The 24,056-nt window shown below is 44.5% G+C and overlaps 1 protein-coding gene across 1 annotated transcript; it reads right to left on the bottom strand.

The window, feature by feature from the left end:
- Positions 1–11,215: 11,215 nt before the first annotated feature.
- On the bottom strand, positions 11,216–21,610 carry LOC141051715 (class II histocompatibility antigen, M alpha chain). The gene is made up of 5 exons (XM_073548704.1): positions 21,182–21,610; positions 19,417–19,677; positions 18,304–18,588; positions 13,891–14,019; positions 11,216–11,839 (listed from the first exon to the last, which is right to left on the bottom strand). The coding sequence occupies exons 1-5, from the start codon at positions 21,261–21,263 to the stop codon at positions 11,835–11,837; spliced, it is 762 nt and encodes a 253-aa protein (XP_073404805.1). The 5' UTR covers positions 21,264–21,610; the 3' UTR covers positions 11,216–11,834.
- Positions 21,611–24,056: the final 2,446 nt, after the last annotated feature.

Raw genomic sequence — 24,056 nt, 5'->3', positions numbered from 1 at the left:
TGGGCACCCAAGTGATGGCGGGGATGTGATGTAGTTTAAGTGGAATGGAATAGTTCGTGATGCCACCTGTGGTGTTTCGCAAGCAAGATGTTAAGTCAACGCTGCGTGCAGATCCTCTGGGGCTGATGGTGTGTTGCAGCATAGATGGTATAGCTCCCCACAGGTGAAGCTGTAACCCCAGGGCAGTGTGTAGGTGCAGGTAGTGTAAAGGATGATACCCAGATGTAGCGGTGCTGATGGTGTTGGCGCACAATGACTGGAAGACACCAGGGCTTGTAGTTCCAAAGCTTTACTCACAGTTCGTGGTACACACTGGTGCCTGCCTCCGTGCCGTGTCCTCCGGGGCAGAGACTCAATCAACATCCTGGGCAAGTCAGGCTTCCCCTCTCCAACACTTCGCCAACATGTACCTGTCCTGAACGACTCCTATATTGCGCTTTTGGTGTGAAGAGCTCCAGTACCGTGGTACTCTGAAGTTCCTCCTGTCAGATGTTCCTAACAACTCTTCCTTGTATGGCAGACAGCTGTAGCCTACTTCGAGGACTCCCTTTCTCCTGAGTCCAGGCTCCCTATACAGATGCTGTTGTGTCCCAAGTCTTGGATGGGAGTAATGCATTTACAGCCAACTACTCCACCGGTGTCTGCTGCAGAACCATAAGTGTCCATACAACCTCGGGGACCGGGCCCCGGCCTTGCGCTGAGAACCTATAGGCAGGGTTCCTCTTCCAACCCACAACTCCTTTCTGTTCTCCTACTCCTTCGTTCCACGCTGTTCCTTCTCTCTCTTATGGAAGCTTAGGTTGCAGTTCTACGTCTTTCTCCTTCTGTTCCTTTCCCGTGCCAGCTGGCTCAGATCACTGAGGCAGCTGCAGCACTCCTTCTTCTCTCTCCTCTCCTAGGGAGCTCGTTCCACTAAGACCAGTCCTCAGCCTCTCCTGACTGTCTTCCTCTGCCTTGACCTCCCGACAGGCTGACCTCCTGTCAGCCTGCTCTCTGCTCTCGCCTGACCTCCCGCCAGACTGTCCTGTAATTCTAAACTTTCCCACTCTTTTATATCTAACTCCCAGCACATCTCGTGTTATGAAGCAAGGACCCTCGAAAGGTGCTCTGCTAACCTCTAAGCATGGAGCCGCAATCTGGTCCATTGCTGAACTATCCTGTGTGTGGGTGCAGGTGTTGGAGTGTGGAAAGGAGTTCCCAACTTACCTAGTTGGTGGGGCACTACACCTTAGGAGAAGGTGCAGTAACTCTGTGGCGACTGAGCCTCAGGGGTGCCACATACCCCCCCCGTTAAACACAGCACATCCGCGGGCTGCAAGACAACAAAGTTGACAGCAAAGAAACATACAAAAATTTTGTAATGCATAACAAACTTTTCTTATACTAATCTTCTTAGTATAGGAGGTACTCAGCTTGAACGTTACAAACAATTCTATCTAAAATTCTATCTAAAATTTGTAATTCTAAGTGTAATTCTCAATTCAAAGTGCTATTCTCTGTAACACATTTTTCTCAGTTTCCTTCTTTAGTGCACATTTATTTTTCTACTTTCACTGTCTCTTCTAGACGCAAGACGCTGACCGCAAGTACCTGGTCCATCACCTGTCTACTTTCAATTCTTTATTCACACTCATCTCTAAGGCCGGTTTCACATTAGCGCATTTTCAGCACGCGCACGGCCGGGGGTAGCTCCACCCCCGATCCGGCTCTCTGCCCGGCGTGCCCGCCCCTTCCTTGTAGCGCCGCCTCCTAGCGGACAGCGGCGCCTGCGATCGGCGCACCCTATCTTTAGCATAGGGTGCGCCGATCGTGCGCAGGCCGTGCGCTAGTTGCGCTTTGACCTGCGCTGCGCACTTTTGACGGTGCTCCGTGCGCGCCAAAATCAAACTTTTCGGATTTTGGCGCGCACGGCGCACCGTCAAAAGTGCGCAGCGCAGGTCAAAGCGCAACTAGCGCACGGCCTGCGCACGATCGGCGCACCCTATGCTAAAGATAGGGTGCGCCGATCGCAGGCGCCGCTGTCCACTAGGAGGCGGCGCTACAAGGAAGGGGCGGGCACGCCGGGCAGAGAGCCGGCTCGGGGGCGGAGCTACCCCCGGCCGTGCGCGCGCTGAAAATGCGCTAATGTGAAACCGGCCTAAATCAGAAATTTCTAATTCTTCTATAAAAGCCCTTTCTCAGTTACTAATACTCATAAAACACATTATCAAATACTTCACAGTAAAACATTCAACAGTTATTCTTGTAAGTGCTGGACACCGCTCCCAGCCAGGATCTCTTGCAGTGTCCTTTGAGGTAGACATCATCTTCGAAAAGAGGTGCAACTATTTACAATAAAAGTTTTTCGATCACTCCAAGTTCATGATCGCTAGTTCAAATTGGGAAACCGCTGCCATTCAAAACAGGGCAACACAAGTGCTACCAGAAAAACATGATAACAAAAACAAGGCACAACTGGTGCAAACAAACCCTCCTGGGTAACGAGATTTGGAAGTTTACTTTACTTGTGGTCCCCTCCTGGGGTTCTGGAAGAACTGGAACTGCTACCAGATTCAAAGTAGTCGTTGGCCATCTTTAAGTACTCCTCTTCCCACGGTGTCAAGCCAGGGATCTTTGGTCTGGGCTGCCGGGCTGGAGCTGATGCTAGAGCAGCCTAGTTCCTGGAAGCAGGTACCTGTGCAGTCTGGGAGGCAACGGTGGGCGGAGGGGCAGCAACGGGTCGCTTTGGCTTGTACCTCTCTATAAGCTCTCCTGTAATGCGACGTACATTCAGAGCATACCACCCTCTGAGCCCCTCATGCTGGGTGAATGTCACATACTCCCCAGGCTGCAGGTCTCTGTCTGGATGTCCCTTCCTCAGATGTGGCTCAACATCCTTCCTGTTAAAGAACAAGTCACTAATGCGCTTGGGGTCCGCAATGAATCCAAAACCCCTCTCCTTGTTCACATTCAGCACTTGCCCCCATCCGGTTGCATCCCGGGGGCCATGATGACCTGCACGGGCCCTCTCCTTCCAGGCCAGATCCAGGCCCAACACAGCCTTCTTCCTCTGCTCTCTCTCCCGGTATTCTGCTGCCAGCTGTCAGATAGTGGCCCGGCACCCTGCCCAGTTCTCTTCATCCTCCCGCTCTTCCCAGGACCGGCCTTTGCCCACTGGGGTCCGCGGCACCACCACTAGGGGTCCAGATGTTTCCCCCTGGGGACAGTCATCCCGGTCCCATACCAGGTCTAGCACGACCTGGCTAGCCGCTGCAGCTGTGGTGCACCCCAGGGCCTTCCCAGGTGGAGGGACATCCGACGTACCTGGGGCCTCCTGGCGGTGCGGCCTCTGCTCCGGTGCAGGCGGTCCGCGTGCCGGTGGTGGTGATACCGATGGCGGCTCCGGGTCCACGGGGGCTTCGGTAGGGACCTGCGCAGCCGCAACAGGTCCAGGCGGGTGCATGGTCTCAGCTCTCGTATCCTCCGGTACGCTCAGCCGCACAGACAGCGTGGAGGTGAAGATCAGCGCTGCCGGAGGACAGTCCGGTGCAGCGGTAGCAGGTACCGGTGGAGCGGGTACCGCAGGCGTAGGCCCCTCCTGGGCCTGTTGCCGTCTCAGCTGCTCCAAGGCCTCCTGCCTCAGCCGCAGACGGGTGGTCAGCTCAGCAATTTCCTCCTCTAGTTGTTGACGGTTCATTCCGGAGATCGGGTTGGAGCCGTCAGCCATGGCGCCAGGGAGATCCGTTTCCTCACGCTCCGCAGGCCTCCTTCCCTCACTCTCCAAAATGGCGTTCTGGCATTCTTCTTCCTGCCTCGGCCCCTTTCCCGCCACTCGCTTCTTCTGCCCCTCCTTCCGGAGACGGCGTCTTCTTCCAGCGCCTTCATACCAAGCCAGTATACGAACCCCTCGGGGGGGTGGGCCATGTATCTGTCACATAGTAATTCAGGCAGGGAAGGCCCAATACTCTTCGCGGTCTTTTCTTAGGACCTCCCATCTCTTCACGCCCTTCTTCTCCGCACCAGCGGCCATTTCTAATGTCCATTTTACAGTCTATTAAATTAGGTCTTCTGCACATTTTCAAAAGTATAACGTCTCACAAATTTCAGGCGCACAGAACCCGATGGCATCGTATCTCGTCATCCTGTTCGTGATGCCAAAATTGGGTCGCCCTCCCAGGGCTGTGGGGTTCTCGGTACCGGGCCGGTGTCAGGGGAATGTGTCACAGCAGCGGTGACCCGGTCTGTGGCCTTGGGCGCCCAAGTGATGGCAGGGATGTGATGTAGTTTAAGTGGAATGGAATAGTTCATGACGCCACCTGTGGTGTTTGGCAAGCAAGATGTTAGGCCAATGCTGCATGCAGATCCTCTGGGGCTGATGGTGTGTTGCAGCATAGATGGTATAGCTCCCCACAGGTGAAGCTGTAACCCCAGGGCAGTGTGTAGGCGCAGGTAGTGTAAAGGATGATACCCAGATGTAGCGGTGCTGATGGTGTTGGCGCACAATGACTGGAAGACACCAGGGCTTGTAGTTCCAAAGCTTTACTCACAGTTCGTGGTACACACTGGTTCCTGCCTCCGTGCCGTGTCCTCCGGGGCAGAGACTCCATCAAGCTCCCGGGCAAGTCAGGCTTCACCTCTCCAACACTCCGCCAACATGTACCTGTCCTGAACGACTCCTATATTGCGCTTTTGGTGTGAAGAGCTCCAGTACCGTGGAACTCTGAAGTTCCTCCTGTCAGATGTTCCTGACAACTCTTCCTTGTACAGCAGACAGCTGTAGCCTACTTTGGGGACTTCCTTTCTCCTGAGTCCCGGCTCCCTATACAGATGCTGTTGTGCCCCAAGTCTTGGATGGGAGTAATGCATTTACAGCCAACTACTCCACCGGTGTCTGCTGCAGAACCATAAGTGTCCATACAACCTCGGGGACCGGGCCCCGGCCTTGCGCTGAGAACCTATAGACAGGGTTCTTCTTCCAACCCACAACTCCTCTCTGTTCTCCTACTCCTTCGTTCCGCACTGTTCCTTCTCTCTCTTATGGAAGCTTAGGTTGCAGTTCTACGTCTTTCTCCTTCTGTTCCTTTCCCGTGCCAGCTGGCTCAGATCACTGAGGCAGCTGCAGCACTCCTTCTTCTCTCTCCTCTCCTAGGGAGCTCGTTCCACTAAGACCAGTCCTCAGCCTCTCCTGTCTTCCTCCGCCTTGACCTCCCGTCAGGCTGACCTCCTGTCAGCCTGCTCTCGCCTGACCTCCCACCTGACTGTCCTGTAATTCTAAACTTTCCCACTCTTTTATATCTAACTCCACCCACCTTCCAGCACATCTCGTGTTACGAAGCAAGAACCCACGAAAGGTGCTCTGCTAACCTCTAAGCATGGAGCCGCAATCTGGTCCATTGCTGAACTATCCTGTGTGTGGGTGTTGGAGTGTGGAAAGGAGTTCCCAACTTACCTAGTTGGTGGGGCACTACACCTTAGGAGAAGGTGCAGTACCTCTGTCGCGACTGATCCTCATAGGCGCCACACATATGTCTGCACAAAAGGTTACAGTAGAAACCGACTCCATAAGGATGGTACAGTATGAGGGCCCGACGTCCACAGATGGGGGTTGTGCTTACAGCCCAACACAGTGCAGGACGCTTTGCATTTGCCACAGAACACCAGGATTGGCAAATTCGCCACTGGCGTCCTGTGCTCTTCACAGATGAAAGCAGGTTCACACTGAGCACATATGACAGATGTGACAGAGTCTGGAGACGCCGTGGAGAGTGATCTGCTGCCCCTGCAACATCCTTCAGCATGACCGGTTTGGCAGTGAGTCTGTAATGGTGTGGGGTGGCATTTCTTTGGAGGGCCGCACAGCCCTCCATATGCTCACCAGAGGTAGCCTGAATGCCATTAGGTACCGAGATGAGACCCTCAGATCCCTTGTGAGACCATATGCTGGAGCTGTTGGCCCTGGGTTCCTCCTAATGCAGGGCAATGCCAGAGCTCATGTGGCTGGAGTGTGTCAGCAGTTCCTACAAGATTTAGGCATTGAAGCTATGGACTGGCCCGCCCGTTTCTCAAACCTGAATCTGAATTGAGCACATCTAGGACATCATGTCTCGCTCCATCCACCAATGTCACGATGCACTACAGACTGTCCAGAAGTTGGCGAATGCTTTAGTCCAGGTCTGTGAGGAGATCCCTCAGGAGACCATCCACAACCTCATCAGGAGCATGCCCAGATATTGTAGGGAAGTCATACAGGCACGTGGAGGCCAAACACACTACTGAGCCTCTTTTTTACTTGTTTAAGGACATTCCATTCCACTTAAATTTTGTGGGTGACTCCAAATCCATTGGTTAATAAATTTGATTTCCATTGATGATTTGTGTGTGATTTGGTTGTCAGCACATTCAACTTTGTACAGAACAAAGTATTCAATGAGAATATTTCATTCATTCAGATCTAGGATGTGTTATTTGACTATTCTTTATTTTTTTGAGCAGTGTATATATCGTAGGTTCTTTTTTATTTAAGTGGTGAAAAAATCCAAAGTTTGTGAGAAAAAGAAATGTCACCATTTTCCGAAACCCATAGCGTCTCCATTTTTCAGGTTGTAAAGATAAAAGAAACCACAAAAGCGCGCCCATAGGGCCTTACCAGTGCAGATATAATGAATATGAATTAAATTGTGCAGGGTACTCACCCTCAATAGTTGTGTAAAGCCACAACTACTGTATGTGCTTAGTCACATGCAATGAAGCTGCAGCAGGATGGTGTAGACAGACAGCGTCTGCTTCATTACTCAAAGAGGAGATCCCAAGAGGGAAAAAAACACCAGACACCCACGCTGCTATATTTCAACCATCAAATAGAGGAAATCCTGTAGATTGTAGAAATTGGTTCCAATATCAGTACTTTATTTATGGTACATACAGAGACAACTCGTTTCGAGGTCCATTCAGTGACCTCTTCTTCAGGTCAAATGTACAGGAATGAAGATAAATCAGAAGTTGGCGGTTTATATCATATTGAGGTTAGGTCCCCCGCTGTTCACAAAAAAAAAAAATGGAGGGGGCAGTAACCAAATGCAAGTACATAGAAATTTCACAAAAAAACGACCAAATGTTAAAAGACACAATAACTTACATCCCATAGATCACAAGTTGGACTAATTAAAAAATAAATAAAATAAATAAATAAAAGTATTTAAAAATAAAACACTCCCCACACCAGGATCAAACCAATAAGGTTGTGGGACTGAGTGTATATATATGAACCAAAGGCATCCACTTTAACTAGTAGTGCTATATGCATTTTGCTATATTTCACTGATAAGAGAGACATATGTTAAAATGGAAAGTAAACATTATACACTGGGAGCGCCAAAGACTGTGAGTAACCCAAAGGGTTTTCAGTTCCCCTGGTCTCATCAAGGATTTTTCAGGTTGTGACATTTATATGTCTGCAGGATATCCATGTATATCTTTATATAAGATTGGTTTATTAGGTTCGTAAACTAGCTTTAAATTACATAGAGAATTACAGTATGTAAAAGATGTTAAAAACGCATGTCATATAGAAGCCTGAATCAACATCAGAGCGATTTTATTATATGATCGTTTGACTCCAGCCTAAGGCTTCATTCCCACAATGAGTTTTTGGTCAGTATTTTTGAAAAAAATGCAAGAAACATATTTACTTAATGGGTGCAGAAAATCTGCAACATCAAAAAGTCACCAAAACCTCATCATGGGAACGTAGCCTAAAGCAGTGCGGCCGTTGCACTAAAAGCTTGGCTACCTGGAGGAAATAAAACTTTATTCATTCCAAAACCCTCCAGCTTTCAGTCATAGAGGTGCGGCTTCAGTCACCGCTTAGTACAAAGTGAGCGGCGGTTGTGATTTAAAAAAAAAGTTAAGTGTTACAAGTGCATGGCTTTAGAACTCTATTAACCTGCAGATTATCTCCATATCTCCAGAGTAATAGCGTTTGAGGACATAACAGGTTCCCTTTAAGCACTGCACCTTTTGGAGCAGGTCGGATCACTCTCGTATCCATTTTCATCTCCATGAACCCATCTTCTTTATTTTATCTCTTATATTTATCTATCAATTTTTAATTGTAACACTTGATCTAAATATTTTTTTTTCAAACCCCCTTTGAAGACCGGATCATTCCTACATGCGCATATTACCATGTCACCATTCTCAGGGTTGGTGAGGGGTTTTTTCATACATTTTCTTATATTTTCTGTATGAAAAAAAAACTGTTAAAAGACGTGTAAAAAAAAATATATGACAAAGTCTTTTTTTTCATTATGGGAAATCAGAAAATTCTTAAGGCATTCTCAGTACGTAATTTGAAAAAAAAAATCACCCTTGGCCTGAGTAGGTTTAAATGAACCGAATGGATGACGTCATTAATGTGCATCAGGTTGCTGAAGCAACCGTCCTGCAGGCAAGTAGACAGAACCGGACGAAGGGTAGAAGCAAGGCATCGCTCAGCGCTGGAAAAGGGACGAGTAACAAAATAACCTAAATACTTCTCATTTACACCAAGACTTGAGCCCTCCCTCCCATGCATCATGTTTCACAGTGAATCAGGGTGATTGCTTCTGAGATCGGAATATTACAGGGTTGATTATTATAAAAAAAAAAAATTTGGTATTTTTATATAATTCTAGTTATATTTATTTATTTTTCATTATGTGCATGCCAGACAAGTGATCTATTTTGATGACGGTTTGTAGTGGAAATCCCCGTAAAGTTTTGTAGACTTCCCTTTACTTAGAAGATTGTGGGTTTAGTTCACTTGTTATTAACATGCTTCCACCCACTTCATGTTTGTTTTTGGACCTTGTTTATAACTTCCTCCTAATGATCTAGTAGTATAAAGAATTGACTTTACATTTTTGGCTAGGACTTTCAAAAAATAGGCATATTTAAAGGGCTGGTCAAATCTTCATAGATGGATATTGTCAGGTAGTAAGTAGTCATAAATACAGACAATTTTGAAAGTCACTGCATATTAAAATGTTCAGCCATTTTTAAAATATTACCGCTTTTATTTTGTTTGCAGCTTGTTGCCTTGGAAACCGACCACCACTGCTGGACAGCAAAACATGCACAGTGCTTGCAAGCTCTTTTCTATTGAGATCTTAAGCGCTGTTCTGAGCTGGCCAGGATCACAATCTAATCCTGGACAGCTTTGAAGCAGTGCGTACCAGTCAGACAGCAGCGGTGGTCTGTCCCCTAGGCTCCAAGCTGTTAAGAAAAGAAAAGTTTTAATATTTAAAAAACGACTAAATTTTAAAAAGCATCAAATTGCAAAAGTGCTTGTCTTTCCAAGCTCTACCCAACAATGTGCGTCTATGAATATAGGAATAACCGTTTAGTTACTTAAAGCCTTCAAACTTAAAGAGATTGTCTCGACTTCTTGTGATTAATACTACAGTAATTGACTGACGTTCGGACCAGTGACATGGTTAAGCTGGTGGCCCAAACTGTGCGCAGCTGGATACAAGAGTGCTTACAAGCTGTGATCCCTGCCTAGCAGACTGACCACTGCTGGTAGACTGCAAAGGTGGTCGGTAGCCTAGGCAAAGAACAGTATACACCATACCTAAAAATGTAAGAATTTAGCCCTCTGTTTGTTCTTGTTATACCTGATATAACTATTAGATCATAAAAGTCTATTACTGAAATGTTAGCATATCTTTATTCGTGTAGGGGGTCCTGCTTCTCCTTATAGAGACCACCGATCAGTATAGGGAGACTTAAGGGTAGTGCATTGCCCTCTGGGAAAAGGGTATGCAAATCAGTTGTCCAGGAAGAAGAAAGCTGTCTCTAGTGACACCTTCTGGATGCAGCTACACGGTAAGTCTAAAGGGCCTTGTCACATGACTTTTTCACATTAATGGGCCCACTTTCATCTACCAGAGTACACAAGGATGATATCTCGTTGGCTGCTATGGCCACTGCTCCACTATTTATCGGCACTTCTTTAACTTCTTAATGACTAGGCCTGAATGGGTCATAATGACCAATAAATTTTTTGGGGGGGGTTTGCATCTTCCCTTTGCATTAGCCATAATTTTTATTTTTTTTCATTGACATGGATGAATGAGGCTTTGTTTTATATGGGCCAAATTGTATTATTTTTTAATGCTATTTTGGGGTGCATATAAATTATTGTAATTTATATGTCTATTTTTATATACGGTATTAGTTTTGTTGATTTTTTTTAGGCTGTGTGCACACGTTGCAGATTCTGCTGTGGAATTTTCCACGCAGATTTTGCTAAATCTGCAGGTAAAATGACCTGCGTTTTACCTGCAGATTTAGTGCAGTTTTTGTGCGGATTTCCCCTGCAGTTTTCACCTGCAGATTTCTATAATGGCGCCCGTGTAAAATTGCAGCAGAACTGCACAAAAGAAGTGACATGCTGCAGTTTTAAATCTGCACCAAATCTGCGCGGAAAAATCCGCAGCATGTGCACAGCGGTTTTTGTTTTACATAGCCTTAAATGGTATTGTACATCACTTGCAGTTCTGCAGGGCCAAATCTGCTGCAGAACTGCACCAGAATCTGCACCGTGTGCACACACCCTTACTGTTCCATGTTTTACACCAAATAACCTGTTGAATGAACGCTATAATTTATTACGGTCTTGTGAATATCAAATATGTAAAGAGTTTGTGGGAGCTATTTTGTGTTATGTATATATCAATCTTATATGAAAATAAATATTTTTTCAGAATTATTATCATGGAGTTTTTTTTTATTATGGTACTTTGTTTTAATCTTCTTCCGCAGGTGTTTCATACATAGTGGTTACGAAAAAAAAAATTCCTAAGAGATCTTTTATGATCATTCAGGGTATAAATTCTATATATTTATTATATTAATATATCTAAATTATCTCAATTATATATTATATTATCCTGATAGATCATAAAATATCTACTATGAGCGTATTTATTTAATCATCACTTATTTTTTTTCCAATGTGACTTGAGAGTGTATAATAGCCCCAGTTACAGAGGGGAACCTCTCCCTGCTGTGGCTGACACTTGGGGACTGGACCTGCTACACTGCAGAAGTAGAAGCTTTAACCCTAGACCGTAAATTTATAATGGAGGGCGGGTCAAAGCCAAGGATTGACCGCCGTAAATGTATGGTGCTTGGTCATTACGGGGTTCAATAAGCTTTACAGTATGGACTTCAGATAGTAAAGTAAACAGTCAGAGGCAGTCGCGAACATTTATTAAACAGTGCACATAAGAATCACTGCATTAATATTCCCTGCATGTAAAGCAATCATCCCACATACTGATTGTACATAATTTCCATTCCTAACGAACATCAGATTTACACTTTCATCTTGACAGTTTTTTTTTTTCTAGTATAAATACTGGAATATGAAATATAGAGTTTGGACGTCTACTTCTCCTTTCTGCTGTAATTAGATTTGGCTTTCGGTCAAGAAACTCCGTAAAAAGAGGCAATTGTTTCCGAATAACACGTTTTGTGAAACTTTCCTATAAAAAATGCGGTTTCAATTCAGATTTGGATAATGAATCCATCAAAACTGAAGTAGTCCAATGTCCATGACGTGAACGGTGCCGCCATTATCTGACATGATGAACAGCAGATCTGGGTAGGACATTAGTCATCTATCACTTCTCAGATACTTTCTTCATAAGGGCTTCTAGTGACATTGAGCTAAATGCCGCCATGGAGAATAATACAGTAGATAATCACGTAAGGTTTTGGGATCAAGGCACGTGGTGAGGAACGCTTTGATTCAGAGAACTCAAGGCACAGCAGTCTCTTTAGGATTAGGAGCATCCGAGGTAATGGAAAATTCAGTCTGAAGGGAACAAAGCAATAAAAACTCAATTATGGCTGATCAATAGTTTTTTTTTTTTTCAAGACAACAGTCCAACAAAAGTAAAGAAATCAAAAGAAACAAACAGTGTTATATGTAAAAAGACCGAACCACAAAATCTAAGCAGAGTGAACTCAACTCGTTACATTTCTAATTCTGGTAATTTTTAGTTATTAGACCCTAGTCATACTCTGCGGCCCCCTTCGAAACTGTCTGAAGTGATGAAGATGGGGCAGACAATGTGGCTTAAAACACGACTGTAGGATCAGGTGCATCAGGTCTGATCACATAAACATAGAGGAAGCGTTTATCATGCAGGATCTTTGACTTCAGTCTTGTCTATGGTTCTGTTGCCTTTATTGGTAGCAAGTTTATCAAATTATCACACAATTTTTGACACATCGTCTTGCATATAACACTTTTGTGTCAGCTGTTTCTACAGTTTTTACTTTCCCAACTAATAGTAGAAAGTGCAACTTATTGAAAAATCTTAAAATTCTTAACTCTGGCCTTAATCTATTTTCAAAGCCACTTTCCCATCAATTTTTTTAAAAGGTGCAAGAACAGAGCAAAATTTGTTGGAACTTCTTGATCAAAAACAGTCTGACAATGTTTGCAACTTTTTTACGCTAAAAACTGGAGCAATAAAAATTTATCAAAAAGCTGAGATTAAAGGGAACATGTCACCTACAAAAACACTATTAGGCTGTGTGCACATGCTGCGGATTTTGCTGCGGTTCAGCAGCGGTTTTGGCCGCTGCGGACCCGCAGCAGCTTTTGCTGCGGTGTACAGTACCATGATTCCCTATGGGAATCCAAAACCGCAGTGCAGACGGTGCGGAATTTTCCGTGCGGATTATCTGCGGTTTTCAATCCGCAGAAAGAATTGACATGTCAATTCTTTCTGCGGATTCCCCTGCGATTTGCCATCTCCTCCATTGAGGAGATGAAAAGCCGCAGGGCAAAACCGCAGAGCAATCCGCAGGTAAAACCGCAGGTATTTTGACCTGCGGTTTCACCTGCGGATTTTACAAAATCCGCGCGGATGAATCCGCACCTAATCCGCAGCGTGTGCACACAGCCTTAAGCTGCAGCTATGGGGTTAATCTGCAGGTTAATGGCATTGTCAAGCCACCCAGCGCTAGCACTTATAACCACCCTGCCAGGAGGAAATAAACTTTATTCCCCTAGTTTTAGTCACAAGGGCAGCACTGGCGTGGGTTTAGTCATCGTTCTGTGTAGGTAGAGAGCGGAGACTGTAACCGCATCCCTAGGCCTGACTGACAGCCGGCCCTAATGCTGAGCTGCTGTCAGTCACTCTGGGGCCCACATCACTGATTGGCAGCTTTCTGTTTACACTGTGCATAGGCAGAAAGCTGTCAATCAGTGGAGGGGGCGGAGTTACACAGAGCAGGAAGACTACATGGCATGAGACAACTAGTCTTCAAGTTATAATCTCCAGCTGATAAAACAGTGATTTTATCGAAACAGCAACAAGCAGCAGGCCAAGGTCTCTGCCCCTGTATGATACTGCTCTCGGATTACACAGCAAAAATCTGCTGACAAATTCCCTTTAAGCAATAAATAGATATTCTGTTTTCAGTGCAGTTTGAGCTATGCAATTTTTTGTGACACAAGCCAAAAGTGGGTCAGGGAGGAGAAGTTTATATCATTCTCTTATACATTTCTCATTTCTTTTAAATCACAGTTTAAGATTAAAAATGACACTAAAACTGCATCAAAAACTGCAATCATGATCCTAGTTAATATGTGACAAATGCAGGTTTTTTTATTTACTCTTTTTTTTAATTTAATTTCTAATGTTTTGCAACTTATCCAAATTTTTGGTCCATGCACCAAACTACTGAATAGAATCAGTACCAAATTCACACAATCCCTGGTTTTGTACAATGTTTGTTGATGGAAATTTGGTAAAATGACCCTTGAATAAATGTGTATGATTACAATGATCACATGGGAACAAGTAAAAGTTATGGAGTGCACTTAACAGAGGAAGAAGCCCCACCGCTTACCAGTGTTGTGCAACTTATTAGCTAAATAGAAGAACACGAAACCCACAAGGAGGAAGATGATGCCGAGAACAAAAGCGAAACCGCACAGGACATTCTCCATGAGATCAGAAGGGACTGGATACTGGGGAACTGAAATACAGGAAGGATTGATATGCGGTCGCCATCTGTGTCCTTACATTTTATTTTGCTAAATCTGTGTAGTGAAAGAAGCCTGAGGTTGGAGAACTAGAAATACAGAAAGCACAATGAATGAAATTAACAAGGTCCCCTAAATAGATAAACCTTTTTTTTAGATAATTATTGCGTCTTTATAAAATTGGATACATTTGTGGCTCAATAGTTCACACTTATATTAATCCTGCATTTTTTCTGGGAGAAAAGCAGTGTTAAAGGTGAGTGTAAGTCACTGTTCTCCTAAAGAAGGATCTATCACGTACTGCAAAAATTTGAGTAAAATAGCTTGAAAAAATTCCTGAGCTCCTTGGATTCTGCTATTTTTTGTTTTGCGCTGCTTTTCTCCATTGCAGAGATTTTCACATTTGTTGTTTTGGAGCGCTGTATGTGAAATCTCTGCTTGTAGTGCAAATAAGCAATTTTCAGACTGTCACCCCTCCCTCCCAGACACTGCCAATGACTGCTTGGCAGCATCTGAGACTGATAGACTGCTAGATCGGCTATGACTGGAAGCATCTGGGAGAGAGGAGTGTAAGGCTGGTTTCACATTTGCGTTTTTTAGCGCTGGAAAAAAACGCACACCTGCGCATGCGTTTTTTCCCCTATATTTAACATGGGTGTGCATACCTGCGCGCTGGTAAGCGCATGTATGCGATTTTCATGCGCTGCGTTTTTTTGGGGTGTGCGTTGGGATTTTCCAGACGCAGCATGTTGCATTTTTTGGCCCTGCAAAAAAGCGCATGCGCACATATGCGCACGTTTTGCGCTAAAAATGGCCATTATAGCCTATGGATGCGCATATGTGCGCACTGGCATGCTCATGTATGCGTTTTTTTGCATATGCGTTTTTTTTTTAAACCATGGAATTTAGGGGTTTGGGTTAGAGTTAGGGTTAGTTAAGGGGGTTTAGGGTTAGGGTTATGGTCAGGGTTAGGGTTGGGGTTTGGGTCAGGGTTAGGGTTAAGTATGGTTTTGTTAAGGATTAGGGTCATGGTTAGGGTCAGGATTAGGGTTAAGTATGGTTTTGTTAAGGGTTAGGGTTAGGGTCAGGGTTAGGGTTAGGGTCAGGGTTAGGGTCAGGATTAGGGTTAAGTATGGTTTTGTTAAGGATTAGGGTCAGGGTTAGGGTCAGGATTAGGGTTAAGAATGGTTTTGTTAAGGGTTAGGGTCAGGGTTAGGGTCAGGGTTAGGGTCAGGGTTAGGGTCAGGGTTAGGGTCAGGATTAGGGTTAAGTATGGTTTTGTTAAGGATTAGGGTCAGGGTTAGGGTCAGGATTAGGGTTAAGAATGGTTTTGTTAAGGGTTAGGGTTAGGGTCAGGGTTAGGGTCAGGATTAGGGTTAAGTATGGTTTGGTTAAGGGTTAGGGTCAGGGTTAGGGTTAAGTATGGTTTTGTTAAGGGTTAGGGTCAGGGTTAGGGTTAGGGTCAGGGTTAGGGTTAGGGTCAGGGTTAGGGTTAGGGTCAGGGTTAGGGTTAGGGTTAGTTAGGGTTTAGGGTTTGGGTTAGGGTTAAGTATGATTTGGTTAAGGGTTAGGGTCAGGGTCAGGGTTAGGGTCAGGGTTAGGGTTAGTAAAGTCATGGTTTGGGTAGTGTGAGGGGCCACCTAAAAATGTTGGAAAAAAACGCAAACGTGGTAAAAACGCGCTAAAAACGCATACAAACGCATAAAAACGCTGCGTTTTTTTCATGCATGCTCATAAAAATGCTTGAAAAAAACGCAGCAGTTGTATGCTTATGTATGCGTTTTTTCAATACGTTTTTTTGCGGGAAAAACGCGCTGCAAAAAAAAGCAAGTGTGAAACTAGCCTAAGCGCAGAAACACCAAGTTCAATTGGAAGCAGAGATTTCACATACTGCGCTCCAAAGCAACAAATGTGAATATCTCTGGAATGGAACAATGTAGCGAAAATGGAAAAGAGCGTCATAATCAGGGGAGCTTGAGGATTTTTACAAGGCAATAACCCATTTTTTGAGCAAGTGATAGATCCTTTTTAAGTAATATACACGCGTAGCTTGCTTACTTCACTTCTTCCTTGCAATGTTACAACTTTCTTGTAATTAGTATTTAGCAAAAGAAAGGTGAGGACATGTAGTGTTCTATACTGTTAAATAGTACATCAAGTGTGAAGGTTCTTATCCCGACCCAATCACTATAGTGCAGCCATGATCACTAGGATATTAAAGCCATATCTCTAATTATTGATTGACACTATATCCTATCGATTGTATCCCAATCACCAGAATGCAGCTGTCACTAGGGCAATAAAGTGAAAATCTTGTTATCACTGATTAGCACTATAGCCTGAATCTATCTGACATTTGGTAAATTTACGCCACTTTTTCTTACTGCAGCAGAACCATTCTCTTTCTAAGTCTGTTGTAACTATCAGAATGGACAAGTTCTAACTACTTCTTCATATATTTATTAGACGCTGCCTGGCCACGGGTGATATGAATACTCCGCGTTTTACTGCTTCATTGCAAGTCACAGCTGTGAAGAAAGAATGAGGACAAAGCATAAAGGAAGGTTACAGATATCAAACACATTCATGAGATTCCAGCGTTAGTACAAGAGGAGAGATAATCATTTGTGTTAAGACACGTTGAAAGAAATTAATTTTCATACAAACAGTAGAGAATTGCCTAAAAGACAATTCCACATAGTATGATCAGAATTCTCACCCTCTCCTCATTCACTTCAAGAGTAACCCAATTATCATTTGTTCACAATTTAAGTACCGTAGATTTTTCTGGGTGAAAATCAACACAAAAAAGAGTTGAGACTGTTTCTCGGCACATTTTCTTCTGCGTATCGGGCATATTTTTCTCTGGGAGAAGATTTCACTGCTCACATATATCAGACGTCACTGCTATACATATGAGGCAAAATCAGCAGTGAGGTTCGAGTGAATTTTTGCAACAGAATGAGCCTGGACTGGATCTGAAAATCCATACCTTACTAGTATTTTGACTCGAAAATATTAGCTATATGTGGACGTAATTTTTAAGACCCCATTCAAATGTACTGTACTGTGAATGGGAAAAAGAGTAATACCAATATCCTGCTGATCAGCATGCAGGGTAGTTAGCCCACTAAGAACAGGAACATTAGTAGAACTAAAGTACTGATGATCATTGAGTTCCTTGCTTGACTCATCCTCTTCAATCACAGGCTGAAGTGGGGCTACGCTGTGACCAGTGATTGGCTACTTTGGTTTTCTGCCGGTCCCTGAATTTTTAATCCCTGGTTGAGTTGGGTCACCTCTGTGATCAGCTAATTGGGTTCCACTCTGATCTCTGCTTAATCACTGACTGAGGCAAGTCACCTTGGTGGCCAGTTATTACCTCCTTGTGTCCCGGCTGGAATCTGCTTTTTCAATGACTGGCGGAAGTGAGTCAACTCTGTGGTCAGTGACTACCTCCTGACACAGGTCATCTCTGTGGTCAGCTAAATGGATTCCCCTCTGGTCTCTGCTTTTTCAATCCCTGACTGATGTGGGTCATCTCTGTGGTCAGTGACTAACTCCTGAGGCAGGTCACCTCTGTAATCAGCTAACTGGTTTCCCCTCTGGTCTCTGCTTCTTCAATCATTGGCTGAGGCGGGTCATCTCTGTGGTCAGTGACTACCTCCTGAGGCAAGTCATCATGGTGGTCAGTTATTACCTCTTTATGTCCCCGCTGGTCTCTCCTTCAATCACTGGCTGAGGCTGGTCACCTCTGTGACCAGTGATTACAACCTCAGGTCTCTCTCTGGTCTCTACTTCTTCAATCAGTGGTTGAGATGGGTCATCTCTGTGACCAGTGACTAGCTCTTGAAGCGGGTCACCTCTGTGACCAGTGATTACAACCTCAGGTCCATCTCTGGTCTCTCCTTCTTCAATCAGTGGCTGAGGAAGGTCACTACTGATGCCAGTGAATGGCTAAATGGTGTTTCATGGGTGTTGAGATGGGACCAGGAAACAGAGACCAACAGGTGGTCCAAAGAGCATCAGAGCTAAAGTGGCAAGGGAACAGTGGGGATAAGTACTGCTTCATTTGTATTTTATGCTACATAGAGACTTAAGAATAAAAATATTCAGCCAGACAACCACTTCAATATCTACTTGATCACTGTCAATCTATTAGACAATTAGAAAGCAATCAACTAGGTTAATCTAGAACATGGCTTCATCCTTCTGTATATAAAACAAAAAATAATTTGAGGTTAGAGTCCATACCCGCGTGACACTGAGGTACTTACCCCAGAACGCTATACTAGTAGTAGTGTCTCCTGACACTTGCACTTCACATGAGAAGATATCACCATGGTAGGGAGTGACATTGAGGTAGGAGAATGCCTGGAACGACAGATCATTCATCACAAAATATTTATTTGAGTTTAACAATGTGGTGGTTAGACTTCTAGAATTTATCCTCCAGGTGATGGTGAGAGCCGGAGGATAGACGTCATCAATGGCACAGATCAATGTGTTCTGCTTGCCAATTCGGAGAGGATGTGCTGTAAAAACTTTCAGACGTGTACTACCTAAAAGAAGGAGAATAGATAATACACTATGTAATCTAGATGGAAGAAGACATATAATCCTTCACTTATAAAGACTTTCTTACTCTGAATAATTTTTCAGATCTCAAAAGCTGCAGTTTCTTCTCGTTTTTATTTACAGACTGTTTTTTTCTAACGCAGAATACTCCCCGCAGACACTGAACAGGTAGCGGATGATAGATGATATCATCCCTGAAGCCTGCTGTGAATGCTGCTTTGGAGTACCATAAAGGCGTTAACTCAGGATTGGGACTAGATTATGAATGATTTGGGAATTTCCTTTGCTCTAATACTTAGTGTGAATGGCTCCAGGGTCAGGATTTAAAAATGAAGAATAACTCTACTCAGTTCTGTTGGGCAGAAATGTGAAGGTTCCAACCCATCAGAGGCCGCTAACTGGCTGCAACCGTCATGTGATGTCCTCTATGAATGGATATCGATGGGGGACCGAGAAGCCTGTGAGGATTGGCTCTGGTCTGGGAGGTGAGTATACGTATTTTTTTTTACATTTTTAATACACAAGCCCAGATCCTTTAATTTTCATGTAAACATGTAAATTTTATATATAAGATGATATAAAAACAGTACACATTTGCTTAGTTTTTTATATGAAAGATAAATTATTTTTGGACAAACTGCAAGGTTCACGTTCGATTTCCATAAACAATCATGAAACAATTCAGGTCCAATTGAATGTCAGAAAACATTATGGTCCCTTCAATTTAAGAGATCCCTGTGCATCCCGGTAAACCGTCTCCTTCAACAATCGTTCTGAATTTGTAAATGTGGAAGAACCTAATAAAATCTAACCTCTGGCTTCAGGAGTGATGTCTACAAGGGCCTGGGTCAAGTTTTGCCTAAACTGGTCACATAGATTCGCAAGGAAGGTTATATTTGAAGGATTGGGGAAAGCCTGGTCACGCCACTTGTCAAAGTCTTTGATCCAAGGAGAGACGGAGTAATTCTCAAAGTTGTAGCTGAACATCTGATCTCCATCAAACATCTTCAGGAGCCCCACGGATGGCTCACTGGGCTGACAGAACAGCACTTGGCTTAAATAATGATCATCATCTGAAAAAGACGATACAAAAACGGGAGTCAAAAGTGATGGCGAGAACTAAAAGTACAAAAACCACATGAAACAAAACATTTATCATGAAAAATATATATAACCATTAATAATGGGATAGCACCCAAGATGTCTAGAAATATGTCGTTGGAACTCAACTTTTTCGATTGTTTTCCATGATGTGGCCAATAAAATGAATGGTCGGGTCTAAGTGGCTCCTAAAGTGTTACAGTTTAACTATAACAGGTTCATAAGCAAGAAAAGACAAGTAAGTGTATGATAACTATGGCACCACGTGTCATAACTGGTGGAGAGGCATCACGTGGTCATGGCTGTGGCACCTGTCTACCAGAAAAGGATGCGGGATGGACTTTTGAGCTGCGTTCTGAGCAGGATAGAGGGTCATCCTCTACCATCATTAGCCTCCCGGCTTCCTGTGGGTGGAGCGCTCCTGTTGATTGACAGTTCAGACCAGTGACATGGTTAAGGTTACATAGCTGGTCCAAACTGTGTCCACTCCAATACTGCAAGCAAAGGTAGCTTTCCTCTGCAGCACTGAAGGAAGAAGACGGACTGAATTAAAAGACCTGTCCAGCTTCAGAGCAGCGCTTATAAGCTCCATAGCCAACGGTCTAGGAGACTGACCACCGCTGATGGACTGTAGTGATGGCCGGTAACATTGGCAATGAGCAGCACACTGTAGCAATAAAACTAATCTCACTTTTATTGAGGAGAGGATTTTTTTAATAAGAAGTACCGTAAATTGCAAAGATGCAAGCGCTTTGCAATGTCACCCATAAAAGTAGATGAGACAACTCCTCGGGCCTCGGCTAAGGGGTGCCTCAGATTCCATTTAGTGTAATGGATATATGAATTGCTCTGGATAGCCCCAGAGTGCTGAAACTAAAAGGAATTCTCCATTCATTTGTATTGCCAACCGAGCGAGGGATGTGGGATCCGAATCTATCAGACACTTATGGCATCACCTGTAGCTACGGGAATACAACGTTAATAATATCGTTCACAGTCAGGAACAAAACTAATTTATCTATTTGTTTCTAGCAGTCTTGCGGTAATTGTGATCGCCGTACAGATAAAGAACTGACGCAAAATTATATATATATTAAAAAAAACACATTTCTGTGTATGGTAAGTTATGAATTCATCTCCATGTACAATAACAAATTATACTGTGGTACCGTGTTAGCCAGAGAAATCGATGTGAATACTTTTCTGCCCAATGATGACAAAAGTATTCTAGGAGTGATACCTTTATTGGCTAACCAGCAAATGCTCTGAAAGTTACAAAAATATATTATAATCTGCCTGAAGAAGGAGCCCCTGTGCGCTGAAAGCTGGCAAACATATTATTTGCTGGTTAGCCAATAAAGGTATCACTCCTAGAATACTTTTGTCATCACTGGGCAGAAAAGTATTCACATTGAATTCATCTCCAATAATTCACCTGCTGCTTTCATTGTATCCATAGAAGGAGCAGTCACTTACCACAAAGCCCCAGTGTGGCCAGCAGGGGGAGCACTAGCACCAAGGTGCGGAGACTGTCCCGGGAAGGCCGGAGCTGTGGCATATCCTGTCTGCCGAGCTCGGAGTGAGGGTTGTATAAAGCACCTTAGTCAGTGAGCTCCTCTATAACCAGTGCAGCATCTAACGAGCTGTGTTGTAGGTAACTCCACAGCCCAGTACTAGTCGTGTGATAACCAGGAGAGCGTCCATTCCTGTGTACGGATCCAAAGCGGCTAATAATAATAATAATAATAATAATAATAATAATAATAGTGAAGGCGGCCGGCGTCCTCTACGTCACATGCTGCTGCAGGATGCTGTCTGTGTGTGATGGGCATGGAGTCCGGCACTTCTCTATATCACTAGTAGTACCTCCGGCTCTCAGTGTCTCCGCACAGCACGCCCTTCATCCTCCACACTCACAGGCAGCCAATGCCTGAGCTCTGCGGCGGCTCGTCACATGTCGCCGGGCAGACTCCTCGCTCAGCCTCGTCCTGTCTGTGATCAGTGATTCATGTGATTTACTGGAAATCTTTGGGTTTATATCTTCTTTTATGCTGTTGTTATGTTTCTACACTGATTTTGCTTCCTGTCTTACTCGTTACGTAAGCGGAAGGAGATGACGGCAGCATGTGAGTGTAAGTATAGGGTCACACGGGGTAAAGGGAGCGGACTACTCCACAGGTGCTTGACAAAGACCATGTTGTGAGGTCGAAACGTTGCACCACTTGGTGCTGGATTAAAGTCCACAATTTTTCCTTGAACTGGAGTGCTGCCTGTTTTTTTTCCATTTAGATTTTGCGTTGGTCAATCGCATTACTCAGGAAGTATTACACCCAAAATCTGCTCAAGTTTGTGCTGCTATCTTTTCTATATAAATACATAGATAGATAAATCAGGGGCGGACACAGACTGTAGTGGTCCCCTGTGCAAGAAATTTTTCGGGCCCCCCCCCCCCCTGTCCTTCATAGGGAAACAAAGTTATGTAAACATATACAGTAGATAGGTTATATATATAGGCACCCCCGTTTCCCTTTGTTTCATAATGCTCTCCCCCATATGCGGTCTACTTTTGGCATAGTGCTTCTCGCCCCATGTGGCCCCCCCAGTTTATGCTGCTTCTCCCCATGTGGCCCCCCCAGTTTATGCTGCTTCTCCCCCTATGTGGGCCGCCCGATTCATGTTTCTTCTGCCCCCCATGAGCCGTCCCATTCATGAGCAGCCAAGCAACTCCCCCATGGCCCCCCCCATTCATGAGCAGTCATGCTTCTCCCCAGGGGCCTCCCCCATTCATGAGCAGCCATCCTTCTCTCCAGGGGCCCCCCCATTCATGGCCAGCCAAGGCCATGCTTCCCTTCTCCCCAGGCCAGGGGCCCCTCATTCATGAGCAGCCAGGCCATCATGCTTCAGTTCTCCCCCAGGACGGAGCCCCCTAATATCATGCCTGCCATGTTCAGTTCTCCCCCACCCCAGGAGCCCCCCAAAATCATGCCTGCACCTCGGTCCCAGTCCCTCAGTCCTGCTCAGCTCTGATAGTACTCTTACCTGGAGCAGGCAGGGCAGACCAGACCAAGAGGATCCATCCATTCCACACTGTCCAGTGTCCGCACTCCGCACATTCCTGAACTGCTACAGCATATGGGTAGGGGCAGGGCTGCCACTAGGAATTTTGGGGTCCCATACTTGGAAAATTTTCAGGGCCCCCGTAAGACTCCGCCTAGGCTCCACCCCAGCCCCGCCTCCACCCTTCAAACTGTCCACAGTCCTACTGCCCTCTCTTGGAAAACTCCACTTCTCACCAATCACACATTAACAGCTCCCATCACCAGATCACACATATAGCCGGCAGAGAAGAGCAAATGTTGTTCCTATCTTCAAAAAGGGGAAGAAGGTGGACCCAGGCAACTATGGGCCGGTGAGTCTGACTTCTATACCAGGAAAGATCTTTGAACAAATTATTAAACAACATGTATGTCAATACCTGGATAAGAATGAAGTGATTAAACAGAGTCAGCATGGGTTTGTAACTAATAAGTATTGTCAGACTAACTTAATTTCCTTCTATGACAGAATCACTGATTGGGTGGATCAAGGAAATGCTGTAGATATAGTATATCTTGACTTCAGCAAAGCATTTGACAAAGTATCTCATACAATCCTTATTGAAAAAATGACTAAGTATGGAATGGACAAGGAACTGTTAGGTGGATTCATAACTGACTTAGTGATCGGACCCAAAGAGTGGTCGTAAATGGCTGCACATCCAGTTGGAAGAATGTCTCAAGTGGGGTACCACAGGGCTCTGTCCTGGGCCCTGTATTGTTCAACATCTTTATCAATGATTTAGATGAAGGAATTGAGGGTAAACTGATTAAATTTGCTGATGACACAAAGCTAGGAGGGATAGCTAATACTAGAGAAGAGAGAGAGAGGATTCAAAAAGATATAAATAAACTGGACCAGTGTGCAGCAACTAACAGAATGGTTTTTAACAGGGAAAAATGCAAAGTACTACATCTGGGCAATAAAAATGAAAAAAGCATATACAGAATGGGAGGAATAGGGCTAAGCAACAGCACACATGAAAAAGACTTGGGTATACTAATAGATCACAGACTGAATATGAGTCAACAGTGTGATGCAGCAGTAAAAAAGGCAAATGCAATTCTAGGATGTATTAACAGAAGCATACAGTCTAGATCACGTGAAGTCATTATTTCCCTCTACTCCTCTTTGGTCAGACCTCATCTGGAATATTGTGTCCAGTTTTGGGCACCACATTTTAAAAAAGACATCAACAAACTGGAGCAAGTTCAGAAAAGAGCGACCAGAATGGTGACCGGTCTGCAAACCCTGT

The sequence above is a fragment of the Dendrobates tinctorius genome, unplaced genomic scaffold (assembly GCF_039654945.1).
Source record: "Dendrobates tinctorius isolate UK_male_01 unplaced genomic scaffold, ASM3965494v1 ptg000158l, whole genome shotgun sequence".
Classification (NCBI taxonomy): domain Eukaryota; kingdom Metazoa; phylum Chordata; class Amphibia; order Anura; family Dendrobatidae; genus Dendrobates; species Dendrobates tinctorius.
This window is presented reverse-complemented; position numbering and strand designations above follow the sequence as displayed.